The 17,612-nt window shown below is 35.2% G+C and overlaps 1 protein-coding gene across 1 annotated transcript in view; it reads right to left on the reverse strand.

The window, feature by feature from the left end:
* The window catches only part of Adam7 (ADAM metallopeptidase domain 7), an 87,353-nt gene that overhangs the window by 45,051 nt on the left and 24,690 nt on the right, over positions 1-17,612 (reverse strand). Inside the window, exons 5-8 of the mRNA XM_087216734.1 lie at positions 12,075-12,201; positions 7,951-8,027; positions 1,805-1,883; positions 437-513 (exon numbers count right to left, since the gene is read on the reverse strand). Of these exons, the coding sequence (XP_087072860.1) occupies positions 437-513; positions 1,805-1,883; positions 7,951-8,027; positions 12,075-12,201 (360 nt within the window). The remainder of the gene's footprint in view (positions 1-436; positions 514-1,804; positions 1,884-7,950; positions 8,028-12,074; positions 12,202-17,612) is intronic.

Raw genomic sequence — 17,612 nt, forward strand, 5'->3', positions numbered from 1 at the left:
TCAAATTTATAAAAAGCTAAATTATTAAAGCATTGTGGTGTAGTGGAAATTCACAGAACTGGCAGTCAAGAAAGTCGATTTTGGATTAAGTTCTATCACTAGCAGGTTGAATACTCAGGAGCAAGTCTCTAATTTCAGCATCTTGACCTCTAACATTAGAGCACAGGTTGGGTGATGTCCAGCAATCCTCCAACTCTGAGATTCTTGATCACACACTGAGAAATGCATCTCACCAAGGGCTGTGTATTAGATGTTTTCTGTGTCAAACATAACCATAAATCATAGGGTAGAGCTCATATTTATTGCTAAAAATAGACAGCAGTCCTTTCTTCATTATTTCTTCTATTCACAGAGTAAGTAAAAGAAATAAATAAAGTGAATGTTTTCAAATCCATAATAAAATTCATAAAGCAAATAGGGAGATACTCTGCCTTACCTTAGACCATTGCATGTGCTGATGCTTGCAGAAGAATCAAATTCATGTATAATGGATCCTTGATAAAAACAGTGTTCCTATAATACCAGAAGAGTCTCTTAATGTAAGGATAAATATTGATTTATGAAGATATTTATATGTAATTTTTGTGCAGAATATACCAGTATTTCCTTCTGATAAGTTATGTACTTTTCCATGCATTCATTCATTGCTTTCTTTTATTTATGGATATTGGAGCCTGCTTTAGAAATCTTTTATCTTAATTACTGATTACTTTGTATAAAGCCATATATGGATATTTTCCTCACAAATTTAAGTCTATTGGGTGTTGACACTAGTTTCAGATATGTGAGTCTTTTGTTTATAAATATTACTTCTTTAATCTATCCCAAGGCCTTTGACAAATGAATCCTCTTGCACTATTATAATTTCCCAGTTGCCTATGAAATCAAATTGCCTATGATCCCTAAAATTAGACATTTCTCTCCAACCTTTCTCTCCATGCCTTTCTCTTTTGCCTCTCTGCTTCAATCAATCTGGCATCTTTATTACTTATACTTGGTGTTTTGCTTTTGGTAGTTTCACCGGGTAATTATTCTTCCTATCATTTCCATCTGCTCAACTCCCCCCGTGGATGACATTTTCCATGGCTCTCCAGGGACCTCATACACTCAAGGATAATAATCACCACCTGAACAAAAGAATGCTACCCAGTTTTCCTCTTGTGCCATTTTTCAAGATTGCATGATAACTTAGATCTCATAGAGCTTGACAGCTGCTTTAAATAGAGGAAAGTGTGCAGGAGTAACGCTGTTCTTGGATAAAAGGCTGTAGAGGGTATGTTCTGGAAAGGAGAATGAGGGTTAAAACAGAATCAATATTTACGGTAATCATATTAATTATAGATGCAAAAGATTGTTTGAAAAATGAAGAATCCTTAATGTGGGTGCATCAGAAGAACTGGGCAGAGGGGTTGCAAACCCATATATGAATCAACTGGATGGAGCTTTCAAATTGGTTTCCAATTTTAGATTTTTATCCCTAAACTACAAACCCATGAGGGTGACTTCTACATAATTCACTGGCATCCTGCTTTGCCTTTCTTCCACTTTACACTACAGAAGGTAGCAGGAGTCAGCATAGTAAAGGAAGACACATTGCAGTCATTGGTTTGCTTATTTGTTGTGCTCAGATTCCTTTCGTATTCACAGGATCATTCATGCTTTTTACACTAGCAACATTCATAAAGAGTAAGGAACTCAAGACTCACTTGTGAAGTAGGATAATCTGTAAAGCTAGAATTGGGATTCAACCACATCAGGAAATAATAGTTTCAAAGAAGCAGTACAGGAAGGTTATGTACGATACCGTTATCTGAGGATGCCTGGTGATCAATTTTCCCTTTGTGGTGTAGAACGTTTCACTGTAATTTGAGCCTAGGAATTCTCTGAAAAAAGAAGGCAGAGAAATGGTGGCATTTATTCATCCTACAAATCTGTCAGATAAAACCAATCATTTCTCAGCAAGGGGTCTCTTACTAAAAATAGAAAATATTTTAAAGTTTTGAAAACTTTTATTAGTACATGTTTGCAGTACATAATAATCACATTTACGGTGGGGAGTTTGTACATGTATATAACATGTCTTTCCCTTCCTTCCTGCTCCCCTCCCTCCATTTCTAGATTTTATGACCTTATAAAGATAATAGAAAAACCAGAAGATTTATAGCAATTTTAGCAACTCAGAGTAAATGTTAAAATCTGAGATTCAAAATTAATGCAAAAACATGTGATATGTGTGACACATATATAATCTTAACATATAATAACCAAATAGCTACATGTTTAGATAAAAGCAATATATATTATATTTATCATAATAAATTTAGAAAACCTTAGAGGAAATTACCCTGAATTCCACCATTGCATACCTATCACTGCTAATATTTGTATGGCATACTTTATAAGTCTTTTCTTTGCATAAGTAAAGGGATGACTTTTTGAGTTATGAATAGAATCATCCTGCTTCTGCTCAGCCCTTTGCATCAGATTAAAAGCACCTACTGTTGGGCATCCAAATTTGAGAGCTGCTTGCCACAGGTGATTTGAAGAATAAGAAATGAAGTCATTGCCTTTCATTTACTCTGCAAAATAGAATCTTGAAACTTAAGACAGAGACATGATGCTTGAAAATGAAGGCTTTTTAAATGAAAGGGCTGAGCTTCATCAGTTTGCACCATTTAATAATGATGACTTCAAGACAGGCTTCTACAAATAAATTATCTGAAAAAAGTAAAAGATAAGTCAGGCTAGCCAGCATCAGGATTGACTTTCTCTATGTCAATGGAGTCATTTCCCTTCAGATGTCAGCTTTCTGTTCAATTGCGCGTTACTAGTGAACTGCAAGAAACTTAGTGGATTGTTTTTATTCATGCTGTCATTTCTTAGCTGTCAAAATCTCTATCTGGTCTACCTCTTCTCTTCATCTTTCAGTCTTATATTTGTTTTATGATGTCCAAAGGTTTCAGCTGTATTTAGTGTAGAGAGTAGGGGAAAATATAGTGGATTCTACTTCTCTGGAAGTGGTAGTATTAGAATTTCATTTCTGAAAAATAAATCGCAATAAATAAATGTTGAGAAATTGTATACAATATTATACCATATGGAATTCTACTCTTTAGTATTATTTATATGTAATACCAATTTATTAGGTCAGTAGACAGTCACAAGTTATGCTTATTTTTACTTTAAATCTCAAACTATAAATAGTACATAATCACAATACATCTATCAGTATTTATGCCATTGTTAGGATCTATTCAGTGTATGGATTAACCAAGATGGCAACCAGACATTACTGTTTCCCTCCAGTTAAACATTTTTGAGCATTGAAATATGTAAAATATAATAAAAAATGTTTAATCATTATAAATTTTTGAAAATAAAAATTATAGAAATTATGTGGAGTTAAAAGTATTGTTGGTTTAAGTTCAAGTCTTACAGTGTGGTGGCTATAGTTAATAACAATGTATTGATTCCTTGAGAATTTCTAACAAAGCAGATTTTTTAAGTGTGCTATCTACAAAAAAATGGTAAGTGTGTGAATGAATCTTGTGTTAGCCATTCCACAATCTAAACATATTTTGAAGCATCATGTTATACTGCATAAACATATACATTTTTGTCAATTAAAAATAAAATAAATAAAAACTGAAAGTGTAAATAAGGTTCAAATAATATACTGATAATGCGAAATAGGAAGAAAAGGTCTAAAGGAGTTGGGGAAGTGGGAAGGGTAGGGGAAAGGAAAGAAGGGAAAAGAAAAAATACGAGAAAAGGAAAAACTGGAAACAAAGTCTCTGTAAATAGGGAAGGGTGGAGGAGGTAAAGGGAGGGCAGGGAAATGGGGAAAAAATAAGAACTAAGGTACATAATGTAAAAGTACAAGATCCCAATGATGAATATAACTGCATTTTATACCCAAAATGTATCGATAAACTTAATAAAAAACCCCAAAATAAATGAACACACACACACACACACACACACACACACATATATATATATATATATATATATATATAAAATTGTTGTTTGATCATGGTGTTACTGATTAAAGAGTGATGTAACATTTTAGTGACTGCTTAGATATTGTTGGGCTAAGTATATTAATGACTGTTTTAATTAAATTCTGAGAAAATGGTTGTTAAAATCCACAGCATTCAAGTTTCTTCACAGTAAATAAATAGCAAACTATTTCAGAGGCTTTAAATTTGCCAATATTTCTCACCCCTAACAACAACTCTTTGCTTGACCAAACTTTAATCAGGCATCTAACTTTCTCCTGGGCCTTTCTGAGTACTTGTAAAGTGCAGTTTTAGCAAAAGAATTTCACTAGGTCAGTTTAGCCAGAACTCCCCATCCTCAGTATATGATCAGGCTTCTCATTCACCATCATCCCTCAGGTGATGACAAATCAGCTTAGTCTGTCTTCAGCAAACATTCTGTGAAGCTGGTTTAGCCAAAATCCACCTGGCAGCTGATGTTTCCTCTCAGTAATTTCTGTCCACTGACCCTAACTTGCTTGGCTGTAAGTTCCCACTTCCCCATGCAGTATCCAATTTCTACTCCTCACAGACAGACCTATCCCTTACAGCAACCCCTGGACCTGTCATGGTGACCATGAATAAAGTCTGCCTGGCTGGGCATGAAGAAGCATCACTGAGCAATTGTTCTATGACATCCCTCTGGACAGCCCTGGGAACTACATGGCCCAACCACAGCATGACAAACTTCTAAAAGTACTTCAAAGGCCGGCTCAAACATGCTTCCATACTCTGTCAGGCAGATTTTGACCTTTTCTCTGTGTGCATTTTACACTCCCAAAGGTTTCTCTTCTGATGTTCAGCCAGTAGATAAAGAGGAAAAAACCCTCAAGTAATCCAAACATCTAAAAGAAGTCAGTAAAGGAAGAATAGAGGAATGAATAAGAAAGGAGAAAAACAGAAATGAAATATCCAACCCAGCCATATCAATCATAATGTTGAACATCAATGGATTCACCATCTCAATTAAAAATCCAAAATTATCAGACTTTATTAAGATCAAAGACCCAACTATCATCTTATATGATATATATATATATATATATACTCCAAATGGAAACATACAGATATATTGAAAAGAAGTAAATGAAGGTTAAATTTGCTGTTTTGGTATGAGGGAACAAAATGTAAAATGCTCAAAAATTAACAGAAAGATTTGTAAGAAAAGCTCCATGTATTATAAATTATATAATACAATCTAAAACAATCTATGAGTCACAGAATAAATCTCAAAGGAAAAGAGGAAATATTTTTAGATAAATGATAATAAAAATTCAATATATCAATTGCATTATGTGGGGGAAATGCTATCACTTTAAATACTTCTAATAAAAAATATTAAACATTTCCATAAGAAAAGTAAGTATGAAATATGTAATGAAGAAAGTAAACTAGTAGAAGAAATGGAGAAAATAAAATAAAATATGGAAACAATTAAAAGAGCTAAGTTTTAGCTATTTGAAAAGAACAATAAATTGGTAGTCTTTTAGAGAGAGAGAAAAGAACTAAAATTATCAGTGTCAGCAATTAAAGCGAATTTAATGTCTATTATAAACTACATACATACATATAAACTATCTTTATACTATACACATTAAAAACAATAATAATATTATGCAACACTTGATACCCAAAATGGGGCAAATTAGATGAAATAGATAGCTCTATAAAAATTTTAGTTTAGAATTGACACAAAATGTTATAGAAAATCTGAATAACCCTGTATCAGTGAAGTTGAATTTATTATAAAATCCCCCCTTCTCTCCTCTTCCTCACAAATATACAAAACTATCCTCATGGCATGAATTTTATTTATAAATTCTATCATATATTTTAAAAGTAATAACATCTTTTAAAAAATATAAGATGAGAGAACAACATTCATTCAAAATCTGACAAATGCTACAGAAACTAAGCATATTAGCTAATATCCATCTTTAACATAATTTCAAAAGCCCTTAACAAGATAGCAGTAAATCGAATACCCGTGTGTGTGTGTGTGTGTGTGTGTGTGTGTGTGTGTGTGTGTGTATTGGGGTTTTTTGTTCATGGTACTGGGGATTGAATCCAGGGCCTTCACTCTGAACTATCTCCCCAACACTTTTTTTTTTTTTAAATTTTGAGACAGGATCTTCTAAGTTGCTAATCTCCCCAGGCTAGAGTCCAACTTTGTGATCCTCCTGCCTCAGCCTCCCCATGGGCTGGGATTTCAGGTGCATGGTACCATAATCTATTTAAAAATAATGTATAATGAAAAATAAGGTTTTATCCCAGGGTTGCAAGAATGGTTTAACATTTAAAATCAATCAATATAAATCATATTATGGACATTTCAATGAATGCAAAAAAAAAACCATTTTCAACAAACCTCTCACAGAACCTTCTTAATCTAATAAATTATATTAATGACAATTCTATAGGTAATTTCACATTTAACTATTTAACATTTAATTCCCCTTCTGTTTAAGATCAGCAACAATGTTAAATTGGCCCAATTCTCAATGTTTCTAATGAAATTGTACTGGAGGTTCTAGCCATTACCTTAAAACATAGAAATAAGAGGAATAATGATTACCAAAAAAACTCCCATGAAACTATTGATCTCTTCAAATGACAAGATGATTATCTAGAAAATCTCTAAGTAACCCATAAAAAATCAATAAATTAACATCCTCCAAACCAAGGTTAATATAAAAAAGAATATATTTCTGTATAGTATTTGCAAATAATAGAAAAATGAAATAACAAGAAAACTCTTCTTCCAAGAGCACCACAAATATTAAATATTTAGCAAGAAAATAAATATTGAAGAAAAGACACATGAGCACTTTACAGTTTAAATTATGAGACATATTAGATAGAAATGAAAGAAGACAAATAAGCACTGAGTTATAACTTTAATTCTCAACACTACTGAGATATCAACTGAAGAGCTCCAAGTTGATATATAGATTGAATAAAGCCCCAAGCAAAATTTCAGCAGGTTTGTTTCCTAGAATTAACAGGTGTTTCAAATTTTATGCAGAAATGCAGAGGAACCTGGATTCTGACTCTTTACAAGTTACTGTTTTAAATACACTTACTTCATGTGTATACTGTAGGAATAAATAAATAACTTTAAGATAAGGTGCACAGAAATTGCTTGATAAATATTATCTTCCTTCATGAGGAGATACACAAAATACACAGACTTCGAAGATATTGTCAAAATGATTATGATATTAGGCTTGCATTTATGCATATTTATCTAGGGAAAGATTCAGAATGGATAGAATTGTTAATTCTTTATTTTTATTGTTTTTGTTTTGTTTTATTTTGAGCTGATAGAGCAGACTGTTAGTTGTCCAAATGTCACCCTTCCATTTTACTTAGCATTTAGTAGCTTGACTTGCTTTTAATATTTGGGGCTCTGACAGAACTATTATGTGTATTATTGTAAAACGGTGGAAGTTAAGAGCAATAATAAAAGACTAAAGACATTCAAATGATTTGGCTACATAAGGTGTCACAATGAAGCAAGTTCTTCCCAATTCTTATCTTGCTCTCCAAACAAATTTGATTTGATATCTACATTATATAACTTAAAGCCAGTTTAAAAACCATGTTTTATTTTTTTCTTTTATTCACTTGATTCAAAAATCACTAACGTATCAACCTTCTTTTGAGAGTGACTAGACACAGCTCAAAAGACTCCAACTACCCAGAATGGGTATTAATTCAGGAGCTGGAGAAGTATGTCTATAGTTTTTGAGCTATTGAGATATGATGAGCTTATATTTGAAAAGGAAGAATCCACATAATATAAAGATTCAAGTGACTTAAGAAATTCACTTTACTGATAGTTTTTACCCCCCCAAAATAGAGGATCATAACCTAAATCTATAAGGTATTGAATCACAGTAGAACCTACCTTGATTTCAGAAGATGAAGAATTAAAGTTTTCCTATTTAGTTTTAATTCATACAACAATTCTTCTTCATAGGATTCCTGTAAAACAAGACCCCACGTGTGACTTCCACACCCACTTGTTCAGTGTGCACTGAGGGGTGGTGGTGGAGTAGAAGAAAGCAGGTGTATCCAACCCCATAGCCCCCCACTGCCTTTCAAGGAGTAAACCCTGATAAAGCTGTATTTAAAGAGACCTAGATTTATAAGGAAGATGTTACGCATTATTTTAATTAAAAATTCCAAAACACTTTTCACTAGTTGTAAAGTGAAATGGAAAATGTATATTTGTCCTTCACCTAGGGATACACAAATGATTGTATGGATATTCACAACTCTGCCCCCTCACAAGCCTTCTGTATATGAATTTTCAACAATTTCGAATGTACTGTTTTATAGACTCCATTTATACTCAGTAAATGGTACCCATTTCCTATTCTTATAAATGTTCTTTCAAAGAGTGTATTTTAGGATTGCAAAGCACAGTGTGAACAAAACTTTATTTATTTAGTCTTATCACTTACCAGAAATTTAGTTTGGGTTAACTGAATTTAGAATTACATTGTCAACAACAAAGAAAAAAATTAAATGTTTTTCATAAGTACTGACAAAATATCCTGAAGAAAGGAAATACAAACTTAAAACTTCACCTGCAATTTATAGCAATTCTAGTTTGTATGTTACTTGCTGTATATCTATTATCAGAAAACTACATAGCCTTACCAGTAATAGATGTTGTCATTAATAAATCTTTCAAGCAGTGAAATGATAACTTACTGTGATGTGTTTTCTTCTTTGGGAACCTTTAGCATTGATATTTTTCATTGGTGTCATTCATTATGCGTGGTTTATATACAAATTTCTGATTCATGTCCTTTCACCACTTTCTTTTGTGGTATTTTATTATGTTATGTTCTCTAAGAAATCTTTATGATTTAAGATTCACAGTCATTTGTCATGTGTCTTGCATATTTTTTAGTTCATTCTTCATTTTTAAAACAGTTATTACCTCAAGCACAGTGAAAACAAAAATATAATTACACACAAGATGGAGCCCTTTGTAAAAAAAACCTCCAACCTGGCAAAGAAGAAAAATAAACAACCAAGTAATTGAGTACAAGTGTCATAATGAGAGAAATGTAAGTATTCCTCCAGCCACACAGAAACAGACTCAGGCAAGTAACAGCGCATATAAAGGCCCTGAGGCAGGAAGGAACTCCATATGTTTGAGGAACCAAGAGAAACTCAGTACTGCCGGAAAGCCTAGCATTAGTTGAATACAAACAAGAAGAAAAGCTGTAGGAAAGAACTAAATAGTGCACAGCTTCATTAGTAAAGGATTTAGACCTTCTCCTAAGACCAACGAGATGCAAAGGGTTTAGGCAGAACCATGCAGAAAGCATGGTAGTTTACAGCTTACTTATTCTAATTAATTGCTCTGCAAAAATCAGCACTGTAGATAGGGAAGATACTTAAAAGGTTGTTGATGGAATGCAATGATTTGGGCAGGAGAATAAAGAGGAATAGGTAATTTCAGAAGATATTTACAAGCTAGGCTCTATCATCTTAGCAATTGTTTGATGGCAAAGACAGCCCAGAGGAGTTAAGAATGAGACCAGGTTTCTGTTTGTTTGTTAACTGTGTCACCACTGCAAGAAACATACGAAGAGAAGCAGCTCTGAAGTGGAGAGAGGAGGGTTTTGTATTCGTTGAATGTGAAGTATGCATAGTTAGGGCTTTTTAAATTGCAGCTTTAACAAAAAGAATTAGGACTTTATTAGAAAGACTCAAGACTCAGAAGTGGGCTGACAAGAAACCAATCAAATAAGAAGGCCAGTCAATCAATCAATCAATCAATCAAGAAGGGTTGACTCGCTTACTGCACTTCAATGAGTTATGTGTGTGTGTGTGTGTGTGTGTGCATAACAATGCAACAATGGGACTTTTTTTTCAACATTTGAATATTTGAATATGGATTTTGTATTGACTACTGTTACGAAGTTAAGGGTAATATTGCATGATATTATTTTTAATTTTGTCACTATTTTTAGTAAATTTAATTTCATTTAATTTTAGAATTGTTCTAGATTTATGGAATACTGGAAAAGATTGTGCTGTGTTCACACACACTGCCCCCAGGTGTCTCTTCTGTTGATACCATGCACAACTATGGTACTCTTTGCACAACTAAAGAATCAAGACTGATATACTGTTATTAAAGACTGTATTGATTTAGATGACGTTTGTTTTTACCTAATATACTGTTATTCTTCCAGGATTCCAAACACCACATTCTATTTATCTGTCATGTCTCCTTAACCTGGTCAAGCCTGTGATACTTTTTCAGACTTTCCTTATTTTTGATGACTTTGACATTTTTCAAGCATACTTGTGTGAGGTGTTTCAAGTTTTAAATGCTTTCCTTATAATTAGATTGCAGTTATGAATTTTTAGGATGTAAACCACAAAAGGGAGCGTCATTTTATAGCTTCATAAGCAGCACATACTATCAACATGACCCCATTGATGATGTTGGCCTCAATCACCTGACAGAGGTGGCATTTGCCAGCTACTTCCTCTGTAAAGTTAGTCTTTTCTCTCCCTCTACTTCATGCTCTTTGAAAAAAAGACAAAACACACGGTCCATACAGTGTTGAAGATTTGTGCTCTGCCTCCTGAGGAATGGAGCATCTACATAAATTGTTTCATTCTTCTGTATGAGAAATGTGTCTATTCTGTCACATTTATTTAGGTATTTAGTCATTTGTTTGCATCAGTATGGGCTCATGGATCTTAGCCTAACCTTCATGTTATAGTATAAGGCTACGTTATTTATTTTGTTACTTAAATTGTCCCAGATTTGGCTGTTGGAAGCTCTTTTACTTGGCTCTTGAGTTCTTTTGTCATGTTCCATCCATGTGGGTTTGGAGTTTTGTTTATTTGCTTTTTTTTGTTTGGGCAGTTTGCAGCAGTACAAGATGCTCAACGCTCATCTTGTGCATTTCCTGCCCCTATCCAGGCTCATCCTGTGATTCATAAGGGAACTGTTGCTATCAGTCTTGACTAAGTCCTAAATCAATGGCTGCTAAAAGAACCCACTAGCTTCTCACAGTGGGTAGTACAAAACTAGTTTTGCCCCCCCCATACAAAAGTTTGAAAAGGTGAGAAAAGAGTTGGAGATTAAGAGAAAATTATTTATAAAGAAAATTACTGGAGAAAAATTAGACATGACTTCCAAATGGGAGGGAGGGAAAGTTGCCTTTATAGGTTCTCAACCCAGGAGAAAGTGGTCTCAATGGGACCACTTGGAAAGCTGAAGTGTATCTTACTTAAGACTGAGAAAGTGAACCAGTGAGATCCTGGAAAACCGTCCACTGTCACAGTGGAGGGCAGGAAAGTATATGCTTTGAGAAATATTCATTTTCCATAGTTGTTGGCAAAATGCCTACCAGTATTTTCTATGAGTCAAATTTAAAACCTCAGATCTAAAATGCAAATGCCTAATGATAAATATCTAGGAACATTCATCTAAGGTCTTTTGTAACAGTGGGTATGCAAAATAATTTTGAAGCTTGCTCCCTCATATACATTTTCGGTTTTCTATAATATATATCCCTCACATTTGAAAACAATGTTAAATACTTAAAAATTGTTAACACCCAAATAAACACTCATGTAAGTGACACGCCAAGGAGGACCTTTCATTGCTGTGAAAGTTTTTCAACTTTGCAAGACCATCTGTGCAGCAAATAAACCTATGTGCCAGATCTCTGGGAAAGCAGATTCAAGGCTGAAGCATGCATTCCAGGGCACCAGCTCAGAACAGGTGTGGCTGCTTTAAATCAGCCAGGAACAGTGTTGGTGATATTTCTCCTGTGAACCAAAACACATAAAGTGGAGCCCCCTAAAAGCTGAGCTTTGTTTTCTAACCCAGGAGATGTTGTTTCCCCCTGAACAATGCTGTAAGATGGGTGGGAGTCCTCTGAATAACTGAGACCCCTCTCTCCTATTTGCTTGTGTTGGGCAGGGGGCAGCTTTGTAAGAGCCCATGGAAGCAGTGAGTCTTATCTACTGAAAGGAAAATGATACCAGTATGTCCGCATCATGGGTGTGGTCAAGGTCTCGCTTGTGTATCAGAGGAAGCCTTTTGGGATGAATGAGCTCTGGACTGTCTGCTCCAAAGCCTGTTTTCTGAAAGGAAACACAGGGGAGTCCACTTGGTGTTACAACTCATGCACAGTAACTGAAAAACAGAACTGTTCTCACACCATTCCCTTGCTTCCCTTAGCAGCTAAGCACAGTCAGTCATCTTCTTCATTCCCCAGGCAAGGAGATTAGAAGGACATTTACAAACTAAGAAATTATAAACCACATTGGAAGAGAGGTAAAGGCATGCACGTCCATTGTCAGCTTCTTTGTTCTACAGTTGTCATTTTTTTTCAGCTGTGCCAGTCTGACAAGACTCCTCCTGTCAAAGTCTATGTGGGAATGGCCTGTTTCAACATAAATTACTGAATTTGGTCTTCCAGGAACATTTGCATTTGAAGTATTTAGTCCCATAGCTAAGGATATGGCTTTTGCTTGTTAGAGAATCTTAGCCCCATGCTGTTGCTGAACATGATCTTCAGTTCTTGCCTTGTCATGTTGGGAAACAATCTATGAAACAATCCTCAACCTTAAGGAGCAAGAAAAAGATGAGAGGAGAGGCTGAGGGCTTTTTGGACCATTCTCTGATTTGAATCAAGGTTTTACTGATTTATTACTTGTGTGACCATGAGTAGCATAGGTAATCTCTGACCTGATGCTGCTGCTCTCATTTTCTATATGTAAAGTGGAGATATAATTTCAAATTTTAATCATTCCAACACACAACATGGCTAATGGTTACCACAGTGCCTGCTGTAATATGACCATTCCAGAAGGGTCCACTTTTTCCTCCTCCTCACTGTGGGGTGCAGTGTTTAAGACTGATACGGATTTTAGGGACTCATCTGATCTCCTGATTGATTAGTTGTAACCTAGACCAAGCCCTAAGCTACGATCTTAACAAAATCACCAATGCATACATAATTCATATTTTTATCCTTTAAATTAAGAATTTTTGGCTAAAAAGGCAGAACCTTATAGTACAATAAGAACATCCTGATATAAAGCATAAAACATACCTTTAATCTGATAAATGAGTAAAATCATCAAAAATATGCACCTGAGTAACATTCTGAATGGTTCTGGCAGAAGAGGAGCACATACACCTGAGGAGAGCAGTGCCCTGCACTCTGTTCTTGCTTCTGCTGCAATTATGTGGAGCCTAAGAGACCGAAGGGCAGTTTTGATGCAGTTCAAGGAAGTGCTCCTCGATCCAGTTACACAACTTGTGAGATGCTTGAGGTTAAAACTTATGGGTTGGACACACTATACTAATGAAAGAAAACCACAGATGTGGTGGTGGGGGGGTGTTGGCACAGATTCCTACTTCTTATCTAACACCAGTCTCATTGTTGACATACTAAAACTTCAGAGGTGAAAAAAATCAAGGATGCTTTAGAAAAAACAATCAGCAATGTCTTAGAAAAAAATCACTGAAATGTGTTTCTATATACATTTCGGGTGAAGTAGGTGAAATCTTTGCTATGTAGGTAACTGTATGCAAATACCATAAAGGAACACTTGATGAATACGACAGCAATGTTGAACTTCGATATATGTAAATTTTTTGTAAATATATGTAATTTTTTATTCATAAAAGTAAAGGAGAAACAAAAACTCCAGAAATGTATATCACATATATAAAGATAGGTGGAGTGCGTATCCTTGCAAGTCATAATTTCTTCCAAGTAATACAAAAGGAAAAACACTAATAGACAAATGCACAGAGGACTAGGACACACGTACTTGTGTGTCTCTGTTCTCTTGTGGTGCTAGACGGTGTTCCCCTGCCAACACGATCACTATGTCTGCATTGGAGACTCTGTTTCATTCTCCAGCTCACAGTCTTTCTCCAATATTCTGCAAACTGAAGCAATTTATATCCAGCAGAAGCCTCTATGTTCAATGGATACTTTGGCTCCTTATCTTACTTGTCCTCTCAACAACATCTGGCACTTTTGCCCACCCTCAGCCCTTGAAATAGTCTACTCAGCCCCCATGACAGAATAGTGATCTTTCTAGCTCTTTGGCAACTTGCACACATTCACACTCTACCCAGCCTCGAAGTTTTACATCTCTTCAGGGAAGTGATTCACCGAGGGGGAAAAAGAAGCCAGCAGAAGAGTTCTGTCACTTTGTCCCGTTATCACATTTACCTTACTCTCAGCCGATGCTACCTTATGAAGTATTTGTGGTGATCGGAAAGGGATCTCAGATGGGGGAAGATAGGAGAGAAGTGAGGGGAAGGGGAAGAAAAATGACAAAGTTGCAATATGCCTATGTGCAAATTCCCTGAGATGAGTGCAATTATCATGTATTGAAAACATATACTAATAAAGAAGAGAAAAGTAGCTCACCTCCCTGTGCTGTATAGGTATTTTCCACACTTCGAACTTTTCTCCACCACTGGACACCGACTTCTATTCTTTCTTGCTCCCCAATGTCAACCCTTCAGCAATTGTTCCCTTCTCCACTGTATCATCTCAGTTAGTATACATATATGAAAACATGGGATCACTTTTGCTATTCTTTAAAAAAGTGCTTCTTCTATTTCACTCTCTTGCTATTCAGCTACTATTTATTTTTGGTTTGTTTTTAACAGTGAAACTTCTTAAAAGATGAATCTATAGTTTGGATCCATTCCTGTCTGACTTTTAATCCTTCATCTAACCATGAAATTCTTGTCAGTGTTACCAATGATCTCCACTATGCTGAATTCAGTGGTTGACGATCATTCCCTAGTCACTGTATTTTTAGTAGCATTCAACAAAGTTGATCATTTCTACCTTTTGAAAAAAAAATTTAGCTCCTTATAGAACATCCATCTCCTCCATGTTTATTCACTGCTTGTTCTTGGTCTCCTTCATTTGGTCCCTCTTTTCTCCATAGTATCTAAATGCTTCAGATTTCCAGGGCTCAGTTCTTAAAATTTTTTCCCTTCTAGTCACTAATGAGTTGGTTGTCTTCTAATCATTTGGCTTTAGATATCTACAAAGTGATGGCTACTGACTTTCTTTATCTAATCTGACCTCTGATTTCCAGACTTATAAGAGCAACCTTTCCAGCATTTTCACTGGTATATCTAATAAGCATCTCACACATAGTAGAAAGCCAGCTTCCTGTTCTTGCGCTCCACATTGATTTTCATGGTTTACTATATGACATAACAACTCCATCCTTTCATTACTCAGGAGTCATCCTTGATTCCTTGGTGTTTCTGACAGCTTGCACCCTATCCATCAGCAAATCCAATTAGCTATATCCTAAAAAGACATCAAGGATGTGACCAGTTCTCACATTAATTTCTGTGATAACTAAAGGCATCATCATGTCCAGCCTAGTGAAATAGCCTCTGAATTTATCTCACTGTTGTGTACCATCCATAAGTCATCCCAAATTGTCACATGATGCCTTGGTGCAAGCCTTTTCAAGGGCCTCTCATCTTGGAGAATTAATCAAGTCCTAGGATGACCTAAAGCATCTATGTGATCTATCTTGATGTTCTCTGGCTCCATGTCTTACTACTCCTCACTTCTCTCACTCTGAGCCAGTTGCCAAATTTCTTAAATATTTAAGAAGCATTCCAAGCACACTCTGCCTCAAGGGTCTTTGCTCGGTGTTCCGTCTACGTGGAGTGTTCTCATTCAGGTAGTCACGGGGTCTGCTTTCTCTCTGCTTTTGGTCTCTACTAGAATATAATCTTATTACTGAAGTCTTTTCTAAGCATTTCTGTGAAATAGACTTTTTCCATTTCTACCTTGGCAGCTCTAAGCGCTTTGTGGCTTTGCCGTAGTCACAATCTGAAATACTGTACATCTATCTTTATTTTTTTTAATTTCTCAGATCCTAGTCTTAAACTGTAAACTCTGTAAGGACAAAGATTTTGTCTGTTTTGTTTGCTACTCTATCTTGAGTTCCTGGAAGAGTAGGTTGTCAGTGGATTTTTATTGAATCTATGCATTAATATATTCACAAAACGTGTAAGTGCTGTAAGCACTTCATATAACTATTATATTAGCATTTAATTATGAAGGAGCTGATACAGTAAATTAAAGTACTCATTCAGAAGTCATATGACCTGGGTTCAATTCCCAGGGCTTAAATTTCCTACCTGTAGATTTTGGGCAATATCTGTTTTTTTCTGTGCTTCAGTTTTTATTTGTCTCCCAAAATAAAGATAAAAGTAGTATCTAATTTGGAGTAGCTATTGTAAGAATAAGACATTTTATGTAAATCACTTAAAAGCAAGGCCTCCTACATATTAAAAGCTAACTAAGTGTTCATTTCTCAAAAGGTAATATCGGTGTTTATCTTTCTTGTGTGTACTTTTACTGCTTTAGCTTCACCTGTCCCCCTGCCCTGCACCGTGTGTTTCTTTCCCCTTCTCTGTTTTGTCCAGGCTGTCTGCTTGTCTGGAGATTTTGTCTCTCCACCTATAGCCCTTTTATCTCCTTCCCTTCTTATGTGCAAATTAATTCCTCAATCCAGTTCTTAGTTTGAAGGTCACTATTTGAAGAAAGTCACCTGTAAGTCCCAATCTTAGGCCACATTTTTAAATGAAACAGAATTCTTTTTCCCTCTTGAAACTTGTGTTGGTGTATGAGATATTAACGAGTCCAGTGATTAGAATCTGTCCTCTCTAGAACACCAGAAGCTCCAGATAGCAAAGTGTGTTTGCATTTGCTGAGTCTACTAAAATAAATTCAGCCATGCCTTCCATAGAGACTGTATTTGATATGAATTTATTGAATGAATTGCTAAAGTAATTTGCAGTGATTATTATCTGATTATATTCTCACACATTTTCTTCCCAGAAATATCAATTATATCATTGAAACAGCTTTCCCAAAATGATCATCTCTACCAGTAGAATTTTGACATACTTCGGGTAAAGGCAAGAGATAGTTTAAAGCCAATGGCCCTACCGAGTGTACTTTATTCTTCAAAAGAAACATCCATCCTTGTGTCACAGGGGACTTAGCTTCATCACAGTGACTGTTGAAAAGAACATTTTAAGTTATGTTATAGGATTGAGCTTTCCTTTGTTACAGTCAAAATTATGGAAAATAGAATAAAAGAACATTGAAAATACCAACCATGGGATCTCAATTATTTATAATGTCATGTTAGATGTCAAGGCTTTTAAGCATTTATCTGTCTGATATTTTTGAGCTAATTTTCTATTATTTCAGAAATGTAAGGAAGTTTGCAAGAAGTTTTTGCAGGTTATTCAAGCCACACAGTAAGTGGGAATTAGATTAAATAAAATTTCTTGCTTGGCTCTGTGTTCTTTTTTATTATATACCAGGACATTTCTCTTTTGAATGAGGGAGAAAATTTTATTCTTTATTACAATCACTGTATAATCAATTTTTCAAACTTGAAGAACATTATCCCTCAATTATGAGCTCCATCAGGTCATTGGTATGTGACAGAGAAAAATGAAGATTTTTATGGCTCGTCTGTCATAAACGGCACAGA

The sequence above is a fragment of the Heterocephalus glaber genome, unplaced genomic scaffold (genome assembly GCF_053883595.1).
Source record: "Heterocephalus glaber isolate CG9 unplaced genomic scaffold, H.glaber_assembly_v1.0 deba00001460, whole genome shotgun sequence".
In the NCBI taxonomy this organism is placed as follows: domain Eukaryota; kingdom Metazoa; phylum Chordata; class Mammalia; order Rodentia; family Bathyergidae; genus Heterocephalus; species Heterocephalus glaber.